The sequence below is a fragment of the Myodes glareolus genome, chromosome 9 (assembly GCF_982192425.1).
Source record: "Myodes glareolus chromosome 9, mMyoGla1.1, whole genome shotgun sequence".
Classification (NCBI taxonomy): Eukaryota; Metazoa; Chordata; class Mammalia; order Rodentia; family Cricetidae; genus Myodes; species Myodes glareolus.
In genome coordinates, this window is record NC_142034.1 from 88,448,996 (window position 1) to 88,472,637 (window position 23,642).

General features: G+C 51.1%; 1 protein-coding gene across 1 annotated transcript in view; it reads right to left on the minus strand.

Moving 5' to 3' along the window:
- Slit3 (slit guidance ligand 3) overlaps window positions 1–23,642 on the minus strand; it is a 597,834-nt gene that overhangs the window by 76,728 nt on the left and 497,464 nt on the right. The window contains exons 14-20 of the mRNA XM_087910713.1: window positions 23,368–23,531; window positions 13,477–13,627; window positions 12,064–12,138; window positions 4,673–4,816; window positions 3,501–3,644; window positions 1,509–1,672; window positions 517–649 (exon numbers count right to left, since the gene is read on the minus strand). Of these exons, the coding sequence (XP_087766839.1) occupies window positions 517–649; window positions 1,509–1,672; window positions 3,501–3,644; window positions 4,673–4,816; window positions 12,064–12,138; window positions 13,477–13,627; window positions 23,368–23,531 (975 nt within the window). The remainder of the gene's footprint in view (window positions 1–516; window positions 650–1,508; window positions 1,673–3,500; window positions 3,645–4,672; window positions 4,817–12,063; window positions 12,139–13,476; window positions 13,628–23,367; window positions 23,532–23,642) is intronic.

A 23,642-nucleotide genomic window follows, 5' to 3' on the forward strand; every position in this document is an offset into this window, starting at 1 on the left:
TGGTCCAGGAACAAGATCTGGGGAAGAGACTGTGAGGAGTCTGAGCTGGGAAGAAGTTCTAGAGCGGGTGTGACTCAGCGCTGACACATCACCTGCTTGACTGAATTGCTCAAAGGAGAGATAGGATCACATTGTATGTGGGACCTCCAATGTACAACAAGAGGCTCTCATAATACCCTGTGCTATAACTAAGGTTAGACAAGCTTCATGGGGTCCAGAAAGGCAGGGTACGGCATAGGGGTTTTTGGAGGGCGCAAGAAATACGGCAGCCCATTTGCACTCTGGAGTATCTTTAGAGAGTGGTGGGTCAGGCATTCCTCTTACCAGGAAGAGATGGTTTAGAGTTGGCCTCCCTCTTCCTCTTCAACCCCATCCCCCAACACCACTCAAAGCTCCCAACCACCGAGAAAAGCTCTGCTGGGATCCAGCGAAGTCAGGCATGTCCCCACACCCTCAGTTGAGATGCTGGGGTACAGCGGGAAGGGTGAGGCCTCAGGGGTTGGGGGTGATACCTACAGTTCAGTCACGTCCTTCGGCATGCCTTTGGGGAGGGCACGGAGCCCCCTGTTGCTGCATCGCACCACAGTCTCCACACAGGTGCACTGCTCGGGGCAGCGTGGGCTCAGTTGGCAGCTGCTCTCCTCGTTGCCTGTGGAGAACCCACACAGCGTGAGCCGGGTAGAAGATGAGCCCCGCCAGGAGAACAACTGGGCAAAGCTGACTGACAGGACCAGACTGTTCGCAGCAAGGGCCAGCTCTGACTAGTCCCAGCAGTGAGCCTGAGCCAGAAGGAAAGGTAGCTACTGGTTTCTTCCGCTGCCAGAGGGGAAGGTCGAGTGCCTGGGAGCACGGGGAGGTATACTGCCATTTACTGTACTCTGTGGGAAATGAAGACCCGTCAAGGTGATAACCCAGATGCATGGCCACAGATAGGAAAGGGGCTCCTGTCTGTCACACGGGGAATAAGCCATGGCATCGAAAGAAGCAGCCAGGCAGAGGCAGAGCCCAGTCCTTCTCCTCTCTTTTTACTTTCTCCTCTCTGCCCACCACTATATTATAGACCCTATAGGGTGGCAAGCTTGTCACCAGCCTCGTTATAATACACCTCAATTAATCTTCGAACAAATCCTTCTGTTCTAAGGCAACAGAAAGAATCATCAAGTAAAGAATCATACTGGCTTGAATTCATGCAATCAAATATGCCTTCTGGGGTCTTGAGACCCAAAGTCTCAGATTTGTGGGTTCATATCTCATAATCAAATGACAGGAATTTTCATGTAGTCTGTTTCCCATTATTACATATTCTGACTCTCATCGTAACATAGACAGGAAGAGCTCCCTGCCCTGTTGCGTAGGCTGTGTACATTATAGAGTGGTATATCATCTAAGGGGCACCAAGCCCACTGTGGGCACAGCAGGTGACATGGCCGGTACAAAGGCATTCCTACAGAGGATAGTGTCTGGGGTCTCAGCTGCCTGCCTTGCCTTCCTGATTCACGCCCTCTTACCTTCGCAGGTGAAGTCCTGGATGGCCACGTCTTGGATGGGAATCTCCTTGAGGAAAAAGGGCTTCTGGCATCTGGGGTTCCCACTGACGATGCGGCGTTTCCTCAGCCACCGGCCGAGCCAGGCCAGGTGGCAGTTGCAGTTGAAAGGGTTAGACAGGAGATTTCTGAGGGAGAGATAGCCCGAATGGTCACTAGGGTCCCCTCCTGTAGCCCAGGCTAGCTTTCCCTGGCCAGTGATGAGGCCTTGACATATCTTCTTGGAGGATGCAGAATTTTTCTCTAAACACAGTGGGATGTCTGTTGGTCTCCTCACCAGAGCCCACGCTAACAGCTGTGTTGTGACCTCCAGCCTTGGCCTCCTCTGTCCATCCAGCCCCACTTGGGCAAAGCTGGCGAGGTCTCTGGGACAATTTCCTCTACTTGAGGCTAGTGTCTCTGTCCTCCTTCCCCCAGGAAATGCCTGCAGTTTGTGGGGCTGGACTGTCAGTGTCCCTGACCTGGGGCTGCTGAGATGGTTATTTCTGTGACTGTCATCAGCTGCCCACTGACTGAGTTCTGTGAGGCTGGCATCTCTGCTGGCCTCTCCGGATCCAGAAGCCAGCCTGTGCACCACAGGTGATTTAGTACTGTCTATGCCGCGGCATGACAGACTGATGGGGGAAGGGACGAGGGTGGTAGCAGCTGTCACTCTGAGTGCTTGCTCCAGGCCTGGCACCATGCCACTGAGGCAGAGGGTGGGCAGGGGAGGGGCAGGCCACGTGACCCAAGAAGGGAGAGGAGAGAGGATGAAAGGGGGGTTCCTAGGCTGTGGAATCCAGGAGTTGCCACTGCAGAGTCCTCGGACAGGGTGTGAAGCATGAGGTCGGGGGGGGGGGGGGACTTGGCAGCAGGGCAGAGGGGCTCACTAACTGGGCGACACCGGACGACTGGTCCCAAGCCGCTCTGCAGCTCTACTTCTGTCTCAGGGGGACAGTGACAGGGGGTGCAAGAGTTTATTTACTCATTTATGAGTAAAGGAGATGGGACAGGTAACTGCTCGCTAAGGACAGGGGAGGTACAGGCAACATCGCCCGCAACCGTGAAGCAAACGCCCTTTGAGAACTGTCTGTCCTGAGGCCTGCCCATGCAGATCACACTGTCAGCAGGACACGGGAGGTGGGCAGTGCTGGGAGGGATCGGATACACTGAGATAAAGAAGCAGTCTCAAGATGCCACAGCCAAGGAGAGGAAGCTAGGATTTGAACCTGGGAAACATGGCCTTACAGTCAACCACTGTCCTATTATTATGGAAGCTAGGATTTGAACCTGGGAAACATGGCCTTACAGTCAACGACCACTGTCCTATTATGCCCCCGTCCTCGGGAGGACTCCTGCAGAGTGCTCCTTACAGGGGACTTCTCGGGCAGAGTGCTCACTCACAGGCCCAGAAAGACGGGTTCCAACTCTGGTTTTGACAAACACCCGCGTAGACAGCATCACCCTTTAAAAGCCACTGTTGATCAGACCATAGTAAAGCTTCTATGGCAAAGCGTCCATGTTGGTGGTGTGCTCTGAAGACTAAAGCATCCCTGTGGCCATGCAGTTTGACCCTGGCCTCCTCTCTGGTCCCATCTTACACAGCATATTCAGCCCAATGGCCTTGCTGGGCTCCGCAGATTTATTCTGCTCCAACCAACCACAGGGCCTTGGCACGACTGTCCCTGCTAAAGGAAATGCATTCCCTCCCTTTCTTCAACAAACTAATCCACAAAGCTCATGTTGGACGTTCTCATCATGGGGACAATTCACTGTGCTGCCAGCCCCACGGAGAAGGAGCCAGGTCTGTAACCCTTAGTACTTAGACGGTATCCGGCACATATGGGGAGCCTGAAGATGTCGATTAAATAAACAGATGGGCAGGTGACCTTGGCCCCAGTCTGGGGAGCTGAGATAGCAGGAAGTTCTGCAGGGAGGGGCCCAGAGGAAATGGGCAGCACACCTGGGGGCACTCACATGGTGGACAGGGAGACGAGTGTGGTGAAGGCTCCAGGGGTGATGGTGGTGATCCGATTGTCATAGAGCGACAGCAGTCTCACAGAGCTGAGGCCTGCGAAGGTGTCATTGCTCACACAGCTGATCAGGTTGCTCCTCAGCATCCTAGAAGAGGACGGGAAAGGGTCATGGGTAGTGTTCTCACCTCTCAAAAGGTAAACAGCCATCTCTTGGCTCAGTCAGTCACTGTTCAGGCTTGGCTGATGATGAGCAGGGGCCTGGACCCTCACTGGGACCAACGCCAATGTATATGAATTTGTATTTCACTCACTGTGTGGCGGTTTGAGTGAGAATGGTCCCCATAGGCTCCTATGTTTGAATGCTTGGTTCCCAATTGGTGGAACTGTTTGGGAAGGATCAGGAGGGCGGCCATCTTGGAGGTGTGTCACTGGGGGTGGGCTTTGAGGTTTCCGAAGTCCATGCCATTCCAGTTGGCTCTGTCTTTCTGCCTCACACTTGTGGATCAGATGTAAGCTCTCAGCTACTGCTCCAGCTCCATCCCTATCTACCTGCTGCTTTCACACTCCCAGCCACGATGGTCATGGGACTCACCCTCTGAAACTCTAAGCCAGCCCCAATTAAATGTTTTCTTTTATAAGTTGCCTTGGTCATGGTGCCTCTTCTCAGTCATAGAAAAGTAACTGAGACACATCATCAACACAAACCAAGGCTATCCACATGCACCTGTACAGATGGTATGGCTGGCAGTGTGCACGCATGTACTTCCAGGAGGAAGAGGACCCACATGTGAGTTCAGTGTATGTATATGTGCTTGAACGTGGATGCTTGCTTGCAGATGTATTTAGGAATATATCACGTGTTTCTGTGTTAATGAGTAATGGGCGCATGAGTGTCTGTGCGCATCCCTCACTATGTTTCTGGTAGGAATATGCACATGAGTGCATTAGGGTGGCTCTGAGTGGGATGCGCTCAGGTGTGTGGGCATGCTGGTAGGCTCACATGCCAGCTTCCTTGCATTAAAGGTGGGAAAGTCTGATGCGGTAGAGAGGAAGGGACCCACAAGGCCAGGATGGACCTGACTTGGTTCCATGTCCACAGCCTTCACAGTCCAGCCCTCACTCCCCCCCTCCTGCTTCCCCGCTCTGGGCCTGAGCCCAGGTTTGGGTACTCACAGTGTCTTGAGGCCACTGAGGCCCCGGAACATGTGTCCATGCATGGTCTCCAGCTGGTTCCCCGTCAGCATCAGCTCCTGCACGCCTGCTGCTCCATCGAAGGCACCCTCTCGCACCTCCTTGATCCTATTGTTGCTCAGGTTTCTAGAAGGAAGGGGTAGAAGCAGGAGAATCAGGTAGGTGGAGGTTTCTCAGCCTCCAGCTCCCTGACGCTGGGTCCTCAGCATCTGTGCTCTGGGACAGGGAGGCACTCATCTTAACGGGTGGAGTAACACACACAGCCCAAGGCTTAAGGGGTATTTAGTGTAATCACTTATTGGATGTTCTGGGAGATTCACTATTATTTCTTCTCTTCAATCAGGGCTCTCACTGAGCAGTGGTCCTTGAAGGAGGGATGGAGAAAAACAAAAAGCAGCCCCCCAGTGGGGGCGAACTCATGTGAGGGGCTTGGAGGTCTCTCAGCAGAAGCCCCTCACAAGCAGATACTTCTTACTTAGGAGAGGCCAACCACCGTAACCTCATCAGCCCCTCAAACAACATCCAACAGACGAATATGACTGTCTGATTTTATGGCTGAGGAGGCTGGGTTCCAGGAAAATTGCATAACATTCCCAAACTTGCACAGCCGAAAGCGCTGGATTACGAAGCTGAACTTTCTGCGACAGGAGGAGCATAAGATAGAAGAAACGACCCCTCCCTTTCCTACGCCATTATTTCTCTGGAGGTGCGAGGACAGCTTTATATAATTGTGGTGTGGGAGAATGGTCTGTATTCTGTCAATTATATTTTAAATAAACGCTGATTGGCCAGTAGCCAGACAGGAAGTATGGGGGAGGGACAACCAGACAGGAAGTGGAGGTGGGTCAATGAGAACAGGAGAACTCTGGGAAGAAGGAAGCCCATTCCTCTGCAGTCCTGACCAGCCACAGAAGAAGCAAGATGTGACTGCCTCGCTGAAAAAGGTACTGAGCTACGTGGCTAACAAAGATAAGAATAATGGGCTAATATACATTATAAGAGTTAATACAAAGCCTGAGCTAATGAGCCAATTAGTTTATAGTTAATGTAGACCTCTGTGTGATTTCTTTGGGACTTAATGACTGCGGGAACTGGGCAGGACAGAAAACTCAGTCAACATAATTGAGTTGCAGAATTCAAGTTGGGAGGCTTTGATTGTGTGTGTGTGTGTGTGTGTGTGTGTGTGTGTGTGTGTGTGTACATACACACTCGCATACAAATGTGTACATGTGTATGTGCTAAGGCCAAAGGTCAATGTCAGGCATCTTTCTCAGTTGTTCTTTGCCTTATTTTCTGACACATGGTCTCTCGCTGAATCTGGAGCTTGCCTGGCTCAGGTAGAATGACTGGCTAGTGAGCCCCAGGGATCCTCCTGTCTCTTCCTCCCCAGTTCTAGGATTATAGGCATATGCTGCTGCCCTTGGATATACATGGATGTTGAGGATCCAACAGATCTTCATGAGTGTGCAGTAAGCACTCCACCAACTGACTCATCTCCCCAGTACTGGGATCTTGGTTTTCTCACAGCACCCCGGTTCTTCCCCAGCCCTAGTGCTGCCATCCCTGAGTATGCCCTGATCTGAGAGCAGACCCTTTTCTCTGAAACCTGGGGTCCAGAGCATGGGAGACCATACTAGGACAGGGACAGCAGGCAGATCCTGCACAGCCATGGAAAATTCTAGTTCTCAGAGTTCTTTCAGGAGTCAGAAGTAGGGAGTCCATGGACCATCCTGTGGTCCAGGCTGAAGGCACGCATAGTTTTCTGGGTAGAAGTAAAAACCTGATGATGTTCCTACTGTGGACAGGAAACTCTGAGGATGTTGCTGACTCACTGAGCATGTGAGTTTGGCTGAACTGCTGGGCTTGCAGACACTGGCCATATGCCCAGACCTCTTGGTAAGGGTGGAAACTGCTTCATGCCAGAGCCTTGAATGAATATAGGGCCATACAAACCCTTTCACAGAGCACAGGAATGAAGCCTTCCAGATGGACAGGTGACCAACTTGCAGCACATGGTAAAATAATGATACCCAAGGGTCCAATGTTGGACACCTGCCTTTCCCATGGGTGGCCTGGGCACCTAGGGAACAGCAGTGCCAACCCCAGTAGACAGCTATAGAGGCGACAAACTCCAGCTGTTCCATCTTTTAAAGCATCTTCTCTTTGTTCTTTCTCTGCTCCCCAACCCCTTCCTCTCCTGCTTAAGCCCCCCGAAGCCCCTCCCCTAAGGCCTGTTAGCTGGAGCACTCCGGAACCGGAAACCATTTCTGTGATAACTTAGTACTCAGCCTGTCTCCTTATCAGTTCTGATAGTCCTGGTCAGGGACAAGCCAGGAATGGAGGGAGTGCATGGGGGACACAGCATAGGACCCCCAAGCTAGACGTAGGAACTGAGGTCAAGGTTTTCCTAACAGGGTTAGCTTCTGGGGTGGGAGGCTGATTGGGGATGAGCATGCAGGAGGACTGGAAGACAGAGCAGTGGGGGTGGGAGGGCCATTCCCTGACATCTGTTTCTTCAACAGAGCAAAATTAGCATCCCATTGCTGTAAGGTTTGCGAATTGCATTTCCTTAGTCGGGGAGAATGAGAAACAGAAGTGGGGTGGGGGTGTAGTTATAGGGCTTTCCAGAAGTACTGCTGTTCCCTCTCTATCCGTCGAAGCTGGGCTTACCCCTGAAGTCTGGATTGGAGGGTGGGGAACAGAGTGTAGCTTAGAGCAAATATTCTGGAAAACGAGTGTGTCTGGATTTTCTAAGAGCTCGGATGAGGTTGCAATGTAGTGTCTCCCTGTGATGCTTCTGCTCCCAGGAAGCCTCAGAACACAGATGCAGTCAGTTAGTGGGCTCTCTCCCTTTGTCTCTACAGACCTATCTAGAGAAAGGTGCTTTTGGGGCTGGAGAGATGGCTCAGAGGTTAAGAGCACTGACTGCTCTTCCAGAGGTCCTGAGTTCAATTCCCAGCAACCACATGGTGGCTCACAGCCATCTGTAATGAGATCTGGTGCCAGCTTCTGGCCGGCAACCATACAGACAGACAGAACACTGTATAGATAATAAATAAATCAATCTAAAAAATAAAGGTCTTGCAAACTTTAAAAAAAAAAATAAATAAATGACAAAGGTGCTTTCTTGTGGCTCTGACTACAGTCCAGACACAGAAATGCATGCTGGGCTAGTGGTGGTTCAGAGGCCTCACGTGTACTGCCTCTGCAGGCTGCTGTGTGCCCGACTCCATTCTCCCCGAAGAACACAGAGGCACACACAAGAGGATTAATACAGCTCCCAGCCTGAGCCCAGGCAGAGGAGGCCAGGCTCTCCTAGGCCACTCACTATTCCCTGGAGTTACAGGGTCAGCCAGCTCCTCCTACAGTGGGGACACAGCTATAGTCCTGTTTGAAGCTCAGTCCCAGGAGGAATGCATCAGAGAGCCAAGTGTCCTTTCTGGAGACTTAGGACAACGGGCCAAGCCTAAGCACATGTTCGGGCACACTGCCAGGATGAGGTGGTTCTGTCCACGGACCATGAGCCTGTCCCTCCCTGAAGGACTACTACAGGCTTAGGTATTCACGGGCTCCAGGCAGGTGATTTAATGGTTATGAGAAGCAGGGCCCTTGGAAACAAAGGTGACCAGGACCTCATGTCCATCTAAGGCAGTAGTTGCTGTTCTGTTTGACTCTGCTGGGCCAACCTGAGATTATGGGGCCAGTTCTGCCAGGGTATCTGATAGCCCACAGGTACCAGAAAACAAGATCTTATGGCTTCTGTGAAAGCTCCTTGGTTTTAAAAGTGGGAAACTAACTCTTATTTAAAAAACAGCATAGCAAAGTAGCAACAAATCCAGCCATGTGCCCATGGCTTGCTAGAGGCTGTCTGGTTTTTAGGCTATGTATGGGTGTGTCTCCTCAGCATCATAACTGGGCTGAAGTCACTGCAAGGAAATCCACAACTCTTTTTCTCTTTTCCTTCCCCCTTCCCTCCCTCCTGTCTTTCTATTCCCTTCCCAAATCTCGCTGAACTAGGGATGGAACTCAGGATTTCAGGCATGCTAGGCAAGTGGCTGCAGCCGGGGGCCTGGGACTGGATTCATCCTGTGGGATCTTAGTCAGGTGATTGGTACTGATTAGTGCATGGATACACATGCACATATGCACACATACGTACACGCCACACATGGACACACATACACACACAGACATGTACACACACACAGATGGATACACATACACATGGACACATCACTTGGATACACTCATAGACATACAGACACAAACACATACACGGATGGACACACTCAAACACATAGATATGCACATACACAGATGTACACGTGGGCATATACAAACACATGGATGCATATACACATACACACACATGTGTGCAAGGACATACACAATTACTGTCTTCCATGGAGTGATCTTCCCCCAGCCCACTTCAAGGCTGCCACTGGCTCCTGGCTCTGCTCCCTGCTTAAGTTTTAAACTCGAACAAGTCACCAAACATTCTGTCTCAGTGCCCTCGGGTGTGGAACGAAGCAATCCCAAAGCCCTTGGTTTTGCTCCGTGAGGGTAACATTAAACAAACACTAGAACTTTCTGGCACAGAGCAGACAGTAAGTATTGACTGCTAGCTAATGTTGGTTCTATCATGGTCACCAGAGCCTTGTCTCACCTTTGCCCTACTCCTCAGACTCCCCAAACTTTCTGTGCAGAACTGTCTACATACGTAACTGGATACTTTAGGCTACTTGACCCACTGGCACTGGATTCTGGCATCTTCTCTTGCTGATACCTACCAGCCTTATTTCTTCCTATTTGTCTACTTTGGTTTGTGCAGTACTGGGAATTGAACCGGGGTCTTGTGCGTATGAGGCAGGCGCTAGTTCTCTGAGCAGTGCCTTGCTCACAAGAAGAGCAAATTTATTCACATTATGCAAATGATGAAACTAAGGCTCCGCCCCCAAAGGGTCTCCTAGAACCACATAGTGGACAAGGACAAAGCTGAGCTTGGGTCAGTGCAGGCCAGCCTGCAGGTTCTGCCCCACACCTGAATGTTTAGCTGGCCTGGAGCAGAGGGGGATATTTGGCAGCTCCAACTTCCACTCCTGCGTGGCAAAGAAAGGGACTAGCTGAGTGGCATCTGTTCCTTTGGTTGGGATCTGGGCTTGCGTTTGGCCACGCTCAGGTTGCATGTGGCTGAGGATGGGGACCAGCTGCCTCCTGTAACACATTCGTATTCTTGTTTCCCTCAGCCGGCAGCGCGGTTTCTCTGCGTTCACATCCCCATCGCAAGTGGGAACACAATTTGTGTGACTTTCACCGAAAAGGCGTGTATGGGGTCTTCTTTGTAGAAGTGAAGACTCCTGGGATCCTGTTTGCGAGGCAAATCGGTACTGGTGCAGCCCGATTCACTTCAATACCTTCCTCTGGCCCATTTTAACCGCCACATCTGTCTTGAGGTTGAAATCAAAGCACATCTTTCTCTGGTTAGAAATGGGAAGGACACATCTAAGTGGTTGCTAATTGTGCTGGGTGCCAGCAGCTCAGGGGTGCTGGGCCACAGTGCCAGCCTTACCAACCTGACATGTGCCCTGGTCTCTGCCATCCCCTCAGAGAGCTAGCTCATCTCCTGTTTACAGGGGCCTGTGGCCCAAGGCAGTGGCTGTAGTCAGCAGGGACACACGTGTGGTGCCACCGAGAGAGCAGCTGCACAGGGCCTAGAAGGCGTCTGTTCCCTTGGCTGCAAGGAACTGATGAGGAGAAATACGATGAACAGGAAAGGAGGAGTTACAGATAATCCTCGTGATTCATGACTGTTAAATTCTCTATCACCAGGAACGCTGAACGAGCACACACTGAATCGCTGCTCCCGGGGAAACTAGACGAGGTTCCTGTGAGCCCCTGGTCATGGCATTTCCATCAACCGATCAATAATAAGCTTGTTCTGTGAAGGCTTTCTGCTCAGACACTGTATTTACTGTACTATTGATCCATCAACATGGCACACATGGCCGGCAGTGCTGGGCTCACGCCTGGACAAATGCACGAAGCGTCTCCACAGTGCATGTGCCCTCAATGAGGCACAGCGCAGCCCTCTCAGGCTTTGGGTATCTAGACAGTGTGCCAGCACTGTGCTTGGGCCAAAGCTGGCACTAAAAAGCACAAAACTGTGAAGCCCAGGCCACTGGATAAACAGTAAAGTGGATGCTCGCTTACAGCTTGAAGCTGAACCCGGAAGGCAGAGCATCGCCACCGTGTTCAGCCCCAGCTGGGAATGCGTGTCCCAGTTAAGGGACGCATGTTGGGGTGAGTAGGGCTTTCACGACCATATGTGTGGAAATGACACAAACAGCTTCAAAAGCTGTGATTTTAAAGCTCTGTGAATTTTCGTGCAGAGATGAGTTAGTAAGTATGGAATTGGTAAGTAGTGATGGACTGCGTTAAACTTGTTGAAGAAACAGACGCTGCCTCTGTGAGGCCGGGAGAGATGGGATATGGGGTGGGGTAGGAAGAATGGTTAAAGAAAAGTGTGCCCTGGGAGTCAGATGGCGAGAAGCCGGTCCTCTCCATGTTGGCACTTCTGCCGAGACACCAGAAGGGGTGAGGAGGGGAGTGAGCCTGACCACCCTGGTAGGACTGAGGGGGACCCACTCTGAGAGCCAGTTTTGACATGTGGTCAGTAGGTGGCCTTAGGGAGGCCATTGAACTGCTCCTCACCTGCCCAGCACAGAGCACGAAGCCAGCACAGGATGGGTGAAGGAAAACTAAAGAAATGGGTACCCGTGAGGCAGGCATGCAGTCCTGGCTAAGGACAAGGGCTATCTCAGGGGACAGCATCCTTCTTGCTGTCTTCATGACATGGCCCCGGCTCCTAGGGAGGGAGACAGAGGGTCGGGACGACAAGGAGCCATGCACTGCGGAAGCCAGTAACAGCATACGGGTCCTTTGCCTAAGCCCAGTCTCTACTTGGACCAGGGGACTCTGTGACCAAACTTATTGAGAAGAGCTGGAGATTCCTTTCTGATGTGCCCGTTCCATGCACACCTCACCCAAATGCCAACTACTATAGGGTCCCAGGCACCCCTATTCTGTTGTCATCCCAGATCCAAGTACCCCCTCCACCTTCTAAAGTAGGTGCTGAATGTGGACTAGGGGCAGCGACAAGTAGAGGGGACAAAGGAAAGGAGATAAGGAGGTGTGGAGCGTAAGATCCACCTGATGGCCGACATCTTGATGACGGTCAAGTTCTATGTCGTTCTGCACCATGTCTCTGGTTTCCAGGCCAGGACCCAGCAGGGGACAGGAGGAGGCGCAGGGGCAGGAGTGAAGGGTGAGGGCCCAGGGAGCTGAGGTGGCTTGTGCACCCCATCTTGACTTACATTTTTCGCAGGTTGGGCAACTTCTTGAAGATCCCAGTGGCTTCCAGGACGGAGATGTCGTTGTCATTCAGTCGCCTACAGGGGAAGGCAGAAGAAGCAGGGCTCAGTCTAAGCTGCTCGCCTGCCACTCTTCCTCACACGGCTTTGGCTGAGCTCTCCCTGAACTTCACATTCAGTAGAGTTCAATGGAATCATGAAAAACTCCAGTATGAGGTGAGGGGCTCGACAGGGAGAGGTGGATGGGAAAGGGCGGGAAGACACTAAGTCTGAGCCTTCCCATGCCTCCTTCATGGGACTGTGGCTTCTTACACACTTCACATAGACACACGCTGTACTTTAAACACGCAGTCAGATACCAAGTTTCTGGCTCCATTTTATGGGGCTACCAATGGCAACCCAAACTCCCAGGGAAGTTCCTCAGGATCTCCTGAGCCCAAGCACATCTCTTCCTGACGACTTTTATCGTCCGAGGGGGCCCAGGGTCCCCGCACCCAGCACCTCTGTGCTCAGAGCCTACTGTGCCGTCCAGTGACAAGAACGGTCACAGAAAGCAACCAGAGCCACAAGTCTGCCACTGTGTATCCAGGGCTCGCTCTGTGCCAAGAGTCAAGAGAAATATTATTAGGCTTGTGTCCTCCTTCTAGACCTTCTGAAGTGTAGAGGGAGACGTTATCCGCCCCACCCAGCTCTCCACTCCCCCCCAGCGATCACAGCTGGGAACCTGGGTTTCAGATCTGAGAGGCAGCATGGCTGGTCTCAGGGAGGCTGAGGAAGAGGAGAGGCAAATGGCAGGTCTGGTTAGCTTCACAGGCCATCCCTTATCCTCTACCATGCTTCAAGTTTTCCCTTTTCCCTTTTTAGACCTTGAAGGATTGTTTGGAGGGTCTATCAGGGCAGGTCATCCTCTGTAGCCGAGTGTGACACTTCTGGGGGTACACATATGGAGTAGTGAAGGAGGGTGGGGACACCCACCTAGCTGGCCAGATTGGCAGAATCAACCCTTATGATCACTAGGATGATGGATGTTGCAGCCAGATTGCCCAGTTTTGGATAAACCAATGTACCTTTCGAGCCTGGTTATTCGGTGGTTTAGATACATTTAATCATCTTAGTTGTATTTCTGCCTAGTCATAATTTTTATTTAATATCTAGTTTTCTGGCAATACTGTTAAGTACCTAAGGGCCAGCAGGTGCCATTTGCTTTGTTCACTGGAGGAATGCAAGCCTAGAGCAGAACCTGGTTTACAAGGAGTGTTCAGAACCAACAAATGGTCTTTACTTGCAAGCAACCTGCCCATGCATGCCTGGGTGTCTTTCTCAGCCAAGTACTCAGAGAACCCCATTCGAGTTCACTCAAAGTGACTTAGGTATGGGTAAAGAGATGTAGGCAGGCTACAGTGGGGTGGGACTTACAGGTCAGTGGTATACTCGGGGAGGTGGCTCGGGATGCGGGCCAGCTTCTGGTTGGAGCAGTCCACAATGGTGCCCTCGCAGCGGCACTTCTCCGGGCACACGAGGTCCATGAAACACTCACTGCTGAATCTGTTGCGATAATCCTCAGAGCCTATGTGGGGCCAAAAAGGGGGTCGTCATCATCATTTGGGTTTCCTGGCACGGGGTCTATGGTTGTCGGGAGTAGAGGTGGGGAGTGAGGTGGCTGGGTGAGCTGGGAGGTAGAGATGTGTGCGTGCACACGGCGTGCACGCATGCGCATGCGGGAATGCAGGTTTGCGAGAAACAGTTTATAAGGTACAGGCGGCACTGACGACCATTTGGCCTCTCTCCACACCTCACATCTACATGTTTCCCACACAGTCTTTTGTCTTCCATCACTTTCTGTCTTCAGATCTGCGGGCTCTCTTATGCGTTTATGGGTCAAGGACCTTTTGAGAAGTTGATTAATGTTACATATGCTCTGTTCGGAGAAATACCACAAGGCGCCTTCACAGAATTCAACCTACAGTTGTAGGAGGTCCTTGGTTCTATGACGCTTGCCATCTACAGACTGGAGACTAAGATCAGACTTTTGTGGGGGGCCACTGGAGGGTAGGACTAAGGAACGAGAAGGGGTCACATACTTAGAGGTCTTCCTGGTCTTTCAGGCAATGAGTGCTAAACAGCCACCAGCATCCTACCTGATTCTGACTTTAATGAGGGTGGAGCACCAGGGTATCCGGAGCCCACAACGCTGATGCTTTGGGAATCTGGCTTACAGCTGCCTGAGATTTGTTGTGTTGTCTTAGGAGAAGCCAGATATTTCAAATACACTGGCAATGAATCCAATTCTTAAACACAGTGAAGACAAAATGGAGCCGGAGTCAGACCCGACTTCCGCAGAGAGGAAGTTCTCTTTAATGCCAGTAAAAGGCCAGTTCCCACGAGCTAGAAGTTGGAGTTAAGATTTATTCTTTTCAAAATTTCATTTCTTCCAAGGTCATTTGGTGATGGCAACAGGCCTGACAGACTGACGTCTCTGAGACATGCCCTTGGGGCCAGTCAGACAGACCTCTGTGAGCACATGAATTATGCTAGTGGCAACGGGGAAGGGCACGCAGCTCTCCTGACGTGAGCGTGTTGTGCAGGGGTTATTCACGCTCTCGCACCCACATTTCAACAGCGCATTGCCAGGCATACAGTGCGAGCTCGCTTCACAATTTTCAAGGCACAAGCGGAATGCCACCAGCACCCGAGGATCCCGTGTGTATTTCCGAACTGTTTGGAGTGTGGGAATATTACGTGTTTGGCGAATGGCTTGGAGTGTGCAGGGCGACATGGAGTACGTGCAGTCCCCATGTTGTAGGGTGCATTTGGTCAGGTTTTGCAACTGCCTACCTCCTATTTCCTAGGGGTTGGGTGAAGATGGATATTATACCAGAGGCCGAGTCTCCAGGAACAGGCAAGCACAGTATGGACATGTGTGCTTCCTAGATCATGACAGAACATGTGGTAGTTAAAGGTCAGAGACACTTCACCGGAGCTGAAGGCAGCAGCTGACAGCTAACCGCACTTGAACCAGCAGCTGGCTGCTTTTCTCCAGACTTCAAATGGGTGGTTCCTCTTAACCCCTGAGGTTAGAACGTCACGTTGTAGATGAAGACTCTAAGGTCTACGGGGCTCTCGGAACATGGAGAATGGACTAGGGCTAGCTTTCAGAGATCCATGTGACTAATACTCTTGCTAGGTAGACTAGTGTGCTTTGTGACCGAACCTTTATTCCCCACATCTCTAGCAACAGCCACCAAGTCCGATGTGGTGGAGGCAGAGAGAATGGGTTTCTCCTCCAGGGAGCTGGGACGATGAGGCGGGCAAACGCCCGCCTCCCTTGCTCTTGTACTCTCTGCTCTCATTTGTCTTCCTGTGGTCACTGCTGATCGGGAACAAAACTGGTGGGCCTCGCATTCTCAAAAGACACTCTCTAGCCGAAACCTGGAGTCAGAAGTCTGGGTGTTTCCTTTTCGTTCCTCTACTTTCTTCCCACCCACTTCCTTCGTCCCCTTAGCACCCCTAGACTTGCATAAACAGAACCTATGCATATGTTTCACAATTTTACAGCAGCTTCCTGGTCCAACGTTTTACATAAATCTTTTTATTCCTGGCCTGCACGCATCACCCACTGAAAAAAACCTGCATCCTTTCTCTTTAGACATCTCAGAACACTAGGTTATTCTGCAGCTCCTGCCAGATGAAAGCCCATTCTGGTCTTGTCAGTGGAGACACATGGTGATGGTATAGGGGGGCATTTGGCACGTGCACGATTATGTTTTCCTTCAAAACAGGTCGGTCACTGGATACTCGCAAAACAGAGGAACCCTGACGACCGAGCAAAGGCAGAAAGACAGGAGGGAGCCCAGTCTGCGCTTCGCTGTGAGCCTGCAGACGTGCACTGGCTGGGGACAGCCGCCTATTAAATGCATTTTCGTTTTAATCAAGGTGAGAGCAGTCTGTAGTTAGCAGGAATCGCTCTCAGTAGTATCGTTAGGTTATAACTGGCAGACCTCGGCAGTGGAGCTGCTGACCCATTTTAATGAAATGATTTTGCAATTAGATTCGATGGACTAATGTGTTCTCTCCAGCATTCCCCCCCCTGCTGTTTTTGTTATTGCCCTGGTTTGTAATAACGAGGGGGTCGGAAAGTGATATTTTATATGAGTGGGAACCAGAAATGTTAATAACAGCGTATGTACATAACCGAAAAAGTTCATTTCCCAGTCAGAGCCAGCCCGAAATGCCACCTCCGTCACTTCATATTTTTCATTACGGAAGCTACCCAGGGTTCCTCGGAGCCATTTGTTATGCCTAATGCTCATAACTACCCAAAAGTATTTTTAACTTTTCCAGAGCTTTAAAAGTCAATTTCAATCTCAATGCATATTTGTCACTGCCAGAAATACTTGGAGGAGAGGACCAACTGAAATGGGTTGAAGCTCCTCCTCCTTGGGGTGAGCTCAGATGGGAGGGATCTCATAGGTTTTGGAGACAGGCCATAGAGGTCAATCCCAGCTGGAGGAGCTGACATCACCTAGCTTTTACCTGCCTCTGCCCTTGGAGGCCTCATCCCCACTTGCGGACATCTCAGAACGACGACACGTGGTACACAGTCATAGACAAACTTTAATAGGCAGAGGTTGGGTGAAAGGTGAAAGTCGACAGCCATCTTTAATCTTATTTTATTATATAGCCTTGTTCTCCATCTGTGTCTGGGAGGGGAGTGGGAAGCATCTCAAGTCCATTGTTATCTGGCCAGCAGGGGAAGCCAGCGCATGTGTCCAGAGTCCTCCTCCTCTATCCCAAGCCTCCCCCGGATGGGTGAGAGATGAGGAAGAACCTTAGAAAGAGGAGCTGGGGTGGGGGTGTTCAAAGGTCTGTCAGGGCTTATCAGCTTGGAAAGACAGTGGCATGGACAGAAAAGGGACAAGTCGTGAGTGTGAATGGAACAAGGGCATTGCACACATACAGACGATACAGACACCCATTCCGAGGCCATGCTGGGGGAACCAGACACCTGTAGTTGAGAAAACACTAGGTGTTTGCCTACCATTTGGGCATGAAGCTGTCCCTGTATCTCAGTCACCTGCCTGAAAACAGAGGGAAAGCCCCCTGGTACAGACACACGCCTACTGCCAAAGCATCGTGGAGACACTAAGGAAGGGCGCTATCACGGACTCACTCCCCAAGGTCTGGCCCTCACATGATGTGGGCAGTGCCAAGAATGTCTCCTCTGCAAGAAGGGGAAGGATGCTTCTCTATGTAGGACGGTTTGCTTGTACCCATGGTATCTTGCATGCTCCTGTTGTAAAAGAAGGGCCACTTGGACAATGCTGTCTTTCCTTTTTACTCAAGTCATTTCTGAGAGCAGATGTAAGCTGGAAAGAGAATGTGAAAAACATCTCCAACTCCCTATCCATGCAGGTCAAAGTTGCCAAAAAAAAAAATTTCTTTACAGGCAGAGTGTCCAGAAGAAAAAGGGCTTGACAGCACTCAGGCAGAGCACAGCCAGTTGGGAGCTAGATTACCCTGGGTCAGGTAGTTAAGAGCCTGTCTTAACACCTTTATCTGTAAAATGAGGGTTACGGTGTCAAGCATCCAGAGCCTGACCAATAGTAAGAACTCTCTGTATGATCAAAAGGTCAGCGAGACTAATAGGAAACCCATTACTACTCATCAGTGGCTGGGGCCCTTCTCTGAGTCTCCATCAGAGAGAGGAGATAGTTAGAACCATACAGCTTGGTGGCAACGCAGAATTTGGCTCCTACGGTTACATAAGGGTTTATTTCCACCTTAGTTCTTACTCATGGAGTAAGACACAGACTTCAGCAAGAAACCACGACAAAGTCTTCTGGTTACACCAGGCCCAGGATTTATCAAGAGACGAATTAAAGAGAAGGTGCCAAGATCCCTCTCTCTGTGGTCAGAGACAGCCATTGTCTGCACAGACCTCTCCTGGCCTCTGAAAGGGCACCAGATGAAGAGTCCCACACCTCCACATTAATTGTGCTCCAAGGTTAAGAAAACATGTTGGACACCGGGTTCCAGCAGGATCTATGTCTAAGCACTCATGAGGAGTGAAAGCTGGGGTCAGAAGGAGACCGGGTTCAAGTTCAAGGTCTCAGGCCCGTGTTGGTTCTATCTGTTCCCATGCTTACATTCGTTTCAAATGAAGTGCATGCCAAGAGAGGTGCTGGTCAAAGTTATGAGCAGGATGACTCATCCTTTGCATTAGCTACCACTCAGTAACCTTGTGCCGGGAGTTCCCACGAAACAATGGGGCCTATGCCGTAGGTACACTCATCTTCCTCAAATTGGGAGTTGGAACCTAACTGTCACTCCTGGAGTCACTTGAGACCAGATTTTGGAGGGCATAGTGACTTTATTTGCATAGGACTTGTGGTCCCAACGGGTTTCTTATAAACCCTGTCAGCATATCCCTGACTCCTTCAAGATTCCCACCCCCATCGCTCTGTGAGTCAAGACTGGGAGAGGAGGGTCTGGCAGGTGTGGTGATCCAGAGCAGAGAAGAGTCCAGCGGTGGTGGCGGTGGCGGCGGCCATGCTGCAGGAGAGAACGGTGCTTTCCGCGGTGCTTGACAGAACCATGTTCCGTTTCCATCGTTCCACCACATGGTTAGATCAAGCACAAAGGAAAGCCCCGCGGCAACTGGTCAGAGTCAAGGTCAGGAAGCAGGCATCAGAGAGAGGACAGGAGCTCAGAGGAAGCAGCGTGGAGAAGCAGGAGCCAGAGCAGGCCTCCACTGGGCGGGATTAGTATCAGCAGTGCGGTCCACTGGATCCTGCCGAAGACAGGGGCCCCACCTCCCTGTGCCCTGCCCCGGGGAGCCTCAGTAGGACAGAGGGACAGGCGGGAAGCCATCAGACACTCACAGCCAGGAGCATCCTGGCAGACAACACACCAATGACATATCGATCCCGGATTGAGCCTGCGAAGCCTACCCCTTCCCACCGTGTGATTTGACAGGACAGGAAAGTCAGCAATGCATCTTCTCTCGCTTTGTGACACAGGGATGACCCCGCAGCTGAGTGGCCTCGTGGCAGCCTATGGCCTTTAGCATCCCACAACTCAGAGGTTCCTGAGTACCTTGCAGGGTCCTCGGACCCCTTGGGGTGATAGCCAGTTCACCCCCAGATGGTTTGAAGGGTAGAGGGGGAGCGTAGAATTAAAACCACACATTCTCAGCCGGACACAGAAGGGGGACTCAGTGGAGCCTCAGGTTTGGGAACGAGACACCGGCAGTCACCATGGTCCGAGAACACGGTCACAAAAGTCGGGCTAGTGCATGGACGGTAGTTAGGGGCTGGCTTCTGAAAAGGGGTCTTTGTCAGAGTAAGAGAAAGAAGGAAAAGTCAAGAGAACCAACAGATTCGCTGGAGGATAAAGATATCTAACTTTAGGCTCCTCTGATTTCCACATCCCTTCTCTGGCTGGGAATCATGGGAGAGGATGAGGTAGACCCAGTCTGGTGGTCTTATGTGCCACGGACCCAATCTGTATCTGCCGTCTTTGATTGGTTCTTTCTACTTGGCGTCAGGCTCGAGCTGTGCATATCTCAAAGAAAGAGAGCCATAGCCAGGTGACACCTGACCTCTGACAGGCAGGACGGGTCACTCTCCGCTACCATATGTTTGGAGGACTGGTCGGGTGACAAGATGCTCTCATTCTCAGCATCTCAGCACTCTGTGGATTGTTGTCTGCAGTGATGGTCCAGCGAGACAGTATACGCCCGTGTCCCTGCCTAGCGCCTTTCATCTCTCTCTCCTCGTCCAGATCTCACAGGCTACAATAATGGTAACGTGGGCTCTGCTGCAGCTTGACACCTGTGACCGCAGGGCTGTTAAACACTCTGCTTCTAAGATTTCTCCTGTGAGTCTGATCAGTACCTCAGTATGAGTAGGTCACATTTCACAAATTTTAGAGCCTCCTTGTGTGGCTGGTAAGATGGGCCAGTATGTGACATGTGCTACCAAGCCTGGTGACGTGAGTTTGATCTCCAAGCTCCAGATAACAGAAGAACAGACTCCTGAAGGTTGTCCTATGATCTCCATACTTCTGCTATTCCTTGTTGCGCGCCCTCTCTCTCTCTCTCTCTCTCTCTCTCTCTCTCTCTCCCCCCCTCCCCAAGTAAAATGTAATTTATAAAGTTCCTTCTGGGTCTTCTTCTTGCTTTGCTTTTCTAAAAGGACACAGAAGGTCCCAGAGGCAAATGGTCTGGAATCTTTCTAGTATGCTAAAATCATTATAGTATTTCAGGTTGTGTCCAGAAAATCACTGCCTGGACTTTTTTTCCCCTTTTTTCTGCTGTGGTTCTCAATTTTGTCTCGAGAGTGGACTGGATGAACTCTGAGGTCTCTAAAGTGACCCTGAGCTAAACCCAAAGAGTCCTGTCCTTTCCATAAGAACGGCTTCTCCCTAAAGGGGACAGCCTGACAGAAGACAGGCAGTGTCCTGCAGCTGCCAAGTGCTCCCCAGGTGGGCCTGCGCTGAAGGACTTAACTGGCTGCTAGATCACCCCTGGTGGGCAGGCAGCATCCACCCCTGAACAGATCTCAGTACAGGGCGATAGTTGCAGCTGATAGAGGCAGAGCAAACCGGCTAGGAAGCCAGATGCTCTACCCAGGGAGAGGCTGTGTGCACGGCAGAACGGTCCTCAAATGGGCTCCTAATCACATCAGCGGTCTTTTCAAGGGGGCTGCTTTTAGGGGAAAGTAAAACACAGAATGATTATCTGTCAGCTCCAGTCCCTGTCATCTGCCACCCCTTCCCCTCCCCTCTCTGGAGCTTTATGGAAACACAAATCTTCAAGCCTAAGGGTTCTGTATTCCCCAAAGCCGAGGTATGGGTCCTGGTGTTTCTCAAAAGCCAAGGCTTTTGGAGCTCGGTGGTAATCTTGCTGCTCCTCCCCCATGGCTACATGAAAGCAGACCAAATGTTCTAAGCCAAAGCTCATTTGGACTCTGAACACCACTACCTCTACAGGAATAGGCTTTCCACTTAGTATTTCTTAAAATGATATTTTCGACAAACTCAGCTCAAGAGTTCTGCCCTCTTCTCCCCATCTCTTTATCCTTGCCCCCCATTTCTGCCCCTCACAGGAAGCCAGGATCCTGTCAACACCAAGGGAGATGGGTAGACATTGGCACAGCTGGATTTCAAATCTAGCTTCACTGTTTCCCAGTTCCAATGTCTGTTTCTCGTTCCCCACTCTGTTCTTTCTGTACGCATCACCCATACCTTGCTACCTGTCCCAGCCTCGGTTAACGCTAGGTCACTGCCATGACTAATATTATAGGGCACTGGTCACTGGATCCAACGTCACCCATAACCCTGTACTGTCACCCAAGGTTTAGGCTCAGCTTGAGGTCTTGGGGCGTGGGCAAGACACTCCTGAGACTGAGGGTCGAGGACGGCAGGTGGCTTCCTGCCTTCCTCTGATTTCAGAGACCCTTTTAATGGGAACGACTAACTGGCCAGGCTAATTAATTCAGACCTGAGTAGGCAAAGACAAAAGAGGAAAGAACCCTGGGGGTAGTCATGAGGAAAGCCTTGGGAACGGCTGGTCTGCTACAGAGGATTCTTGCTGCTGGAGGGAGACTTTCTACCTAGAGATGCTACCAGACTTAAGGAGGAATCTAAAGAAAGTGTTTGGGGGTAAGAAGTGAATCCACGAGACTAGGAAGAAAGCAACTCAAGCAGTTGGACAGCCTCCCTCCTAGATATTTTTTTCCAATTTATTGATAACGATTTATTATTGATTATCGCTATCACCAGGCAGGAATCAAACCCGCGTCCCCTGGCACTAGAGCAGAGCGTTAGGCGCACCTAGCCGCTGAGCCACAGCTCAAGCTGCTAACTTTTTCCCCCCTACTTATTGATAACGATTTATTATCGATTATCGTTATCACCAAAAGATGGAGTGTTTGTTGGACCTCCAGACCGGGGATTCGAACACGGATCCCTGCAGTGGAGTGTGCAGCGCTTAACCGCTCAGCCACGTGGGCTGCGGCCTCCCTCCTAGATATTAACAGTGTCAAGGAGAGAGCGATGAGGAGCCTGGTCCTGACCCTACTGGTTGAGGTTGTGGTGTGTGGGTGACCTTCACCTTGGAGCCCTCAGCTCCCTCTGCTGACCTTAAGCAGCTATCAGAAACCGCAAATCAAAGCAGATCACTTAGCACAGTGCTCCGCACAGGAAATTGTCGCTCTAGTCACCATGTTGGGGAAGGCAAATAAGACAAGGCCCTGACTGCCACAAAGTCCCTGCATCTCTCTAGACCCCCTCCGGGTATTTGCCTCTGCAAATAAAATAAGACAAAAGGCTCAGGTTTGCCATCCCAGTGAAACATACGACAGAATCTGACTTAAAGCACAAAGAACATGATACAAAGAAGCCAAAATCTGCCTGCTGGTCTGCTGATGGCCAGTCCGCATGCTGGCACTGTTCCTGGGAGAACACACTGGCTGAGCACTCTCTGGGATAGATGGGAGCGCAATTCTGGCTGAGATACACACTGTCAGGGTCGGCTCACCCTATCTCAGGACCTCCTGCTGTGGGTTTATCAGTCACAGTGCACAGATCTTTTCCGGTAGAAAAAGAGAAAAATGAAATGACATCTAACTGCTTGCTCAAGCAGTCACTGGTCAAGGAGACCACCTTCCTTTCCAAGGTGGGCTGCGAATTCGCTCGCCATTCGTCTCCCTGTCCTTCCTGGGTGGGGGAGGGAGGGAGACAGTCTCTAGACAGAGCTGGGCATGGGAACACAGGGCTTTGCTTCTCCCCACAAGCCTGCTGTGTCCCGTATCATCAGAGAACAGCCATCTGCTTCAAGGAGATAGGGAAGGTGTTTGTGAAACCTGTAACCCAACCCATTATGGCTGAGGGCTGTATGAAAGTCTGGCTGCAGCCCTGCCTGGGCTGTATATTTCTGTGCCATTTGGGGAATGGACTTCAGAGACGACAAAATAAATCTTGGCCTCCTCTCAAGTCCACGGGTGTGAGTGAAGGCTGCCCAGTCTTCAAGCTTCTAGCAAGCTCCTCCTGGACCGCGCCTGGGTTCTGTTTCTCCCAAGCCGCCCGCCCCTCCCCCACGCTTTTATTGTGTGAGTGTGTTTTATTTTAAATCCATAAGGTAATTGGTTTTCTGTAGGGCTAACTGAATTTCCCCAATTTAATTTGCAAAGATGCTCCCCAGGAGCCATTACAGCGCTCGCTGTCCTCCAGATTGGATTATTGGCCTCTCTGGGGCTGCTGTATTCTGAGTCAGAAAGTGGGGCCCCACTCCAGTAACCTGATTACCTGAGCAGCGGAACTTCTTGCTTTTGATCTGGCTGATGCGCTTGTTGGCCAGCCGGCGTGGGCTGCTGCAGCGGGCCCCACTTGTCTCAATGGGGTTGTCCTGAAGGTAGTCAGCCAGCCACTTCAAGTGGCAGTCGCAAACAAATGGGTTTTGAGCTAAGTGGCTGAAAGAGGGACAGGGCTGTTAATCGGGGTGACCTGCGGCACCTTGCTTCACCACCACCCTGCCTTGGGCTGCGCCCTAGCGAACTAGTGTTGCTAGCAAACCGGTACTG